At 31.6% G+C, this 5280-nt stretch overlaps 2 protein-coding genes across 2 annotated transcripts in view; one reads left to right on the top strand and one right to left on the bottom strand.

Moving 5' to 3' along the window:
* Nucleotides 1-269: 269 nt before the first annotated feature.
* On the bottom strand, nt 270-4323 carry LOC108576728 (double-strand-break repair protein rad21 homolog). Its single transcript, XM_017939786.1, has 13 exons — nt 3976-4323; nt 3665-3851; nt 3229-3439; nt 2938-3121; nt 2707-2866; nt 2420-2612; nt 2034-2257; nt 1742-1962; nt 1462-1641; nt 960-1331; nt 751-882; nt 510-665; nt 270-441 (listed from the first exon to the last, which is right to left on the bottom strand). Exons 2-13 carry the CDS (start codon nt 3825-3827, stop codon nt 316-318), a joined length of 2322 nt encoding a protein of 773 aa, XP_017795275.1. The 5' UTR covers nt 3828-3851; nt 3976-4323; the 3' UTR covers nt 270-315.
* A 745-nt stretch (nt 4324-5068) lies between these two features.
* The window catches only part of LOC108576719 (protein NDUFAF4 homolog), a 1041-nt gene continuing 829 nt past the window's right edge, over nt 5069-5280 (top strand). The window contains exon 1 of the mRNA XM_017939774.1: nt 5069-5213. Coding sequence (XP_017795263.1) covers nt 5069-5213 — 145 coding nt within the window. The remainder of the gene's footprint in view (nt 5214-5280) is intronic.

Genomic DNA, 5280 nt, shown 5'->3' with positions numbered 1-5280 from the left:
TATATTTTTAATGGTAAATTTACGTATTTTTAATTGAATTTTTTTATCACAATAAAAGTGCAGAAGGTCCAAAATAATTCTGCTCTGGTTTATACAAAACGTATACATTCCTGAATCAGGAGTTTAAAACATGATTTACAAAATTCTTTTGCTTTGCGCAGATATTCCAAGTCATAATAGCTTTATATATTATTTTACAATTTATCCTTCAAAAGAATTTAGATAAATCGCTTATTTTCTGTACGCTTAAAAATAGCTACAATCCTCCTCCATCATTTTTAACAGTAAATGTAAAGTAAGAAATACCTAATAGTTTTATAACGCAGGGTTTTCAAATTTTGGTCCTTTGCTGACTGCAATTTCAGCATATGGGTATTCTTGATTCAGTTCTAATACTTGGAATTTTTTGAGAACTAATAACGTGTAGAATTTTTGTGCAACCTGAAAAATTTAATTAGTCATAATACAAATTATATAATTTTCTTTAAATTAAATTTTGAAATACAAACCTGTTTGCGATTATTTTTATATGCCATTTCTGATAGTGTCAGTCTATCTTTGGTATCCAGTTTACTTTTAATGACATGATACATATGTGATGCTCTTTTGTTAAGAACTCGTTCTTCGAACTGTTCATAAGTTTCATCTATTTGTTGCTCCTCCTGCTATAAAAATAAAACAATTAAATTATATACTTGTGTTTTTTAAAATGTTACTTTTGACGTATGTAAATTAGTCTGATGTACGTACAGGTCCTACAGATGGAGGGAATTCATAGTCTTCGTGATTCCATGGTGTCGCCGGGCCTCTTTCTGATATAGCAGGTGTGTGAGGTGGTGGAGGATGTTCATCATATCCCATGTAGGGTACTTGAGGTTGCGCCTGTCATATACATTAAAATTGGTTAATATTTATAAATTATTTTTGTACATTTACTGGTTCAAAGAAATATAATTAACCTGATCATAACCCATATTTTCCATTTGAGGCATCTCCGTAGGTACTGCGGGAATAACTTCTGGTTCTATTGGGGTAGGTGGTACAATTGGTTCTTCAGGTATAGCAACAGTTTCAGTAGTAGGAATTTCAGGTATTTCTGGAGGAAGTAAAGGTGCTTCCGAAGGTAGGGGAACCATTTCCGCTTCTTCAACAGGAGGTACTATGCCACTAATTTCAGATACCGATGGTTCGGTTGGTAAGGATACCTCAGGTTGAGGTATTGGTGATTCTGCAAGAGGAAGACTTGGTTGTGGAACTATACTTGGAACTTCCACTGCTTCGGGAGCAGCTTCTACCGGAGGAGGTGCTGGCGCCGGAGGTGGTGGCCTTATCTAAAAATAATTGTATTCGAATAGAAGAATGGAATCGAATAGAATATAATAGAATACAATAATAGTATTTGTTAGAATGTAAATAATAATAATTGTTTAAGAATATATCGATATGTAATGTATAAAGTACCTCTTCATCTGCCGGTGCTTTTCGTTTTCTAGCCATGCGTTTACTGAGAATGGTTTGTTCATATGTATCAGGTTCTGCAGGTTCTCTCATTTGTTCCAAAGGCATGCCTTCCTCTTCACCTACTAAGCGTCCAAAGTCTTCATGGTCATAGGACTTACTTGTCAGATGTCGTTGATAATTCTATTTTATTAAAACGTAAAATATTAATTATAGCTAAATTTGATTTTTATAGAAGAGAAAATACGTATTATCAAATATATAATAATAAACTTAAATTTACCTTAAATAGAACACGTGCTGGAATTGGTCTTCCCGGTAAAGCAAACAATTTTTCAACTCCACCAGTTTCTTTCCAGTGCATTAATCTTTTGGTGGGTGGTGCCAAGTCCAATGTCGTAATAATATCACTAGTGTCTGATAACTGTGCTTTCATTTCTTCACCAGAAATATTTTTTACTTCATCCACAATAAGCTTACGTTTACGTTTAGCTTTTGTGAATCCTATTAACATTATTGCAATTACATTATAACAATTAATATTATAATTAAAATAATATTATAATATGATGTACCTTTTAATGCAGATGTATCAACGGGTGCAAGAGCAAAACTCTCTTCTTCATCGTGCAATAAAGTAGTTTGTTCTTGTAGAGGTGGAGCTTCTTCAATGGCTTCCATTGGACGTTCTTCAGGAATAGTTGGTGGAGCTGGAGTAAAACGACGACTTGCAACACTTATTCTTCCCTCAATTTCTTCACCAGCTACAGCTGGAGAAACAGGCCTAGATTCATCGGTACTACACGGACAAAATAAAATTTGGTTTAAGTAACATAAATAAATACCCTTATTTAATATATGAATAAAATAATGTTTCACTTACTAAATATTAATTACTAATTTCTATAATTTACAATTCTTTTTAATTTGAAAATTATAAATATATACACAACTTGATTACCTCATTCCTCCCATGGGAGATGGTGGCCCTCCAAAACGGTCTCCCATTTCTTCCTCTGATTCATCATGTACTGAAGGTGGTGCTCCAGGTATTGCACCTGGCTCTTGTGGTTCCGTTACTGCACTAACCTCAGGTACAGGTACTTCACCCATTGGAGCTTCATCAAATAAACCACCCTCAAACAAGCCTCCAGCTAAAAATATAAAAAAAAAATAAAACGATATATTTTACCATAAAAAAAAAAACATTTTTGTATACCTTCATTTATGTTAACCTAGATTACTCACATATGATATCCTGCCCAAGATGACCACCAAAACCATCATCCCTAATGGGCATATCTATATCCATAGCTTGTGCTGTTACTGATGGACCTGGAACTGGTTCTTTTTCTTTTTGTTCTAAAGCTGTTTCAATTCCTGGTCCATCAGTGAATAACATGTGAGTCTAAAAAATTAACATAAAATTTATTCCTTATAGGCACAACTAAATATATAATGTTTAATGTAAAAACATACCTGATCTAATGACGGTTCTACAGCACCAGCATGTCTTAATAATTCTGGAGGTTCTGCATCAAAACTCATGTCACCAAATCCTTGATCATGTGTAACTAAAGCTAAACTACCATAATCTTCTCTCATAGTTATTTCTTCTGCCCTTGACTGGTTTAAACTAAATTGTGCTTCAATATCAACATCCCTAAAATAAAACATTTATATATAATGTTATACACAATAGCATCTAGCTTTATGTAATTAAATTTATGAAGTTTCATTACAGCTTATATTTAGTATTTATATATTTACTTTAATTCAGGCATTGCTGTATCAAAATCATGAAACACTTCAGGGAGTGTTATAGCTGTTACAGCAGCTTCTCTGTGCTCTTCTGGCAAATCTACCATACCAGGCCTGAAGGCCATTTTTATTTTAACAAAAGCTTCATTACAGTCGGCCAAGAGGTATTTAGCCTTTCTTGAATATATACGTACTACACTTTTTTTTTGTTTAATGGAAAGTATTGTAGAAAAATTAGAAGAAAGTAGAGAAAGTTGTATTAAAGTTAAATAATATATATGCAAAATATTAATTTAAGTATTTCTTGGACATTTTACTGTATAAAATATTACAGAATATTGAATGTAAAAATAAATATTCTTGTAAATCTGACTATAACAAGAATGTTACAAATTTATGAGGTTATAGATATACAGATGTTAATAAGAAATAAATGAATAAAAATAGGAACATTTTACAAGTACCTTTGGCTGTAATATACCATCTACAGACTTTTCAATATTCGTTTCGAATACGTGAGCTTTTGTCAATTTTTTGTCCCAATGAGCGGCTAACCAAATACGCGCCAATGGCCCCTTTTTGGCCAACACAAAATGTGCATAAAACATTTTTAATCCAGGTTACGTGCACTTCTGCAACGAAAATGGGATCATATTAGTAAAATTTGTTAAAACGATGCGTTATGTTTGTAAACACAAAGCTAAACACAAGAGCTAATTCGTTTACGTGACTTTCTATTAACAACATAATTATCACCTTATAATGAAAAAACTGGTTGACGTGTCAATTAGTACATAAAGTTAGCATTTTTTAACATTTATAGACTTAAGTCGAGTCGTACGACTCGAATAAACAGCAATCATGTAATCTTTCCCAATTTAGTAAAATGTCAACATCTTTGCACAAGATGGCGTTTCTGTCCGTAATTTTGGCGGTTACGCGTAAGCTGTTGAACACGTAATATGTTTTACTTATTCTCACATAAGAAATATTATGATGACGTGTTATTAATGAATCTTAAACTACCATTTTCATATTTCTCGAAAAATATCAGGTTTAACTGTTATATTATCAAATCATTAACACATACGGTACGTTTCTTTTCACCGCGTCTTCGCAAGCATCTGCAACTAATTTCACTGAACGTTCTAAAACTCCCTCCAATAACGGCGGATCAGTTGTATTCGTAAATCTACAAAATTTTGTTCTTTGAATCTGTATTTGGATTAAATATCTATTACACAAATCATATATACAATCATATTTATTTTTGTTGTTGACGGTTAGTATATAAATAAATGAATGTAAGTAACAAATGTAATGGAAAACTAATGTATTACTTATATGTTGATAATTTGTCGGCGTATTAATGGACTTTTGAATTTGCACCAATAGAATTCAATAGTTTATGCGCTTTTCTGAAAACACGTTTTTATTTTTAAATATTTGTTATCAAAGTTTCTAATTTTATTCACATGAAAAAAATAATGGGACTATAAATCAGTAAGTTAAATTAAAAGATAATTGTACAATTTATATTTCAGCGACAAAAAGTTTCCTGTAACATTATATCAGGGTAACTATAATTCACGTGTTCACAAAGCAGTAAATATTTCGAACAATAGTTATATATATAGCTTAAAATAAAATAAGATATTTCAACAATTCATTTTAGTTAAATGAAATAATATATGAATAAAAGTATAGAATCTCGCATCAATTATGAACTTAACCAAATAGTTGGCATGAGATGCAGTAATTCTAAACTGAAGGATAAGATGAAGTTTTAGTTATGATTATAAAAGTGTATATTAAGATTTGTTTTCTCTTGTACTAGAAAACCAGTAAAATGGGAAAAGTGTACTCTCTTCTTACGCGACCAATTCGTACATTTAACATTGAAAATCGTGCACGACGTGTTATTTCAAGAAACAAACCAGTTCCTGCTCCTCAATATAAGGCAGTAGAAAAACAAAGGGAGCTGGTAAACAAGTGTAAGCATTTATTTAACAATTTAACTTCTACTTCCTGAAATAAATATTACTATTAAAAATGAAATAA

This window comes from Habropoda laboriosa, unplaced genomic scaffold, assembly GCF_001263275.1.
Source record: "Habropoda laboriosa isolate 0110345459 unplaced genomic scaffold, ASM126327v1 scaffold469, whole genome shotgun sequence".
NCBI classification, from domain to species: Eukaryota; Metazoa; Arthropoda; class Insecta; order Hymenoptera; family Apidae; genus Habropoda; species Habropoda laboriosa.
The sequence above is the reverse complement of the archived record's forward strand: the minus strand, read 5'-3'. Positions and strand labels throughout refer to the sequence as shown.

Coding starts and splice junctions, on each gene's coding strand:
- LOC108576728 (XM_017939786.1), bottom strand. CDS start 3,827: ATGTTTTATGCACATTTTGTGTTGGCCAAAAAGGGGCCATTGGCGCGT. Junction 2,258..2,419: donor TCTCCCATGGGAGGAATGAG/GTAATCAAGTTG, acceptor TTGTCCGTGTAG/TACCGATGAATCTAGGCCTG. Junction 442..509: donor ATAAAAATAATCGCAAACAG/GTTTGTATTTCA, acceptor TAAATTTTTCAG/GTTGCACAAAAATTCTACAC.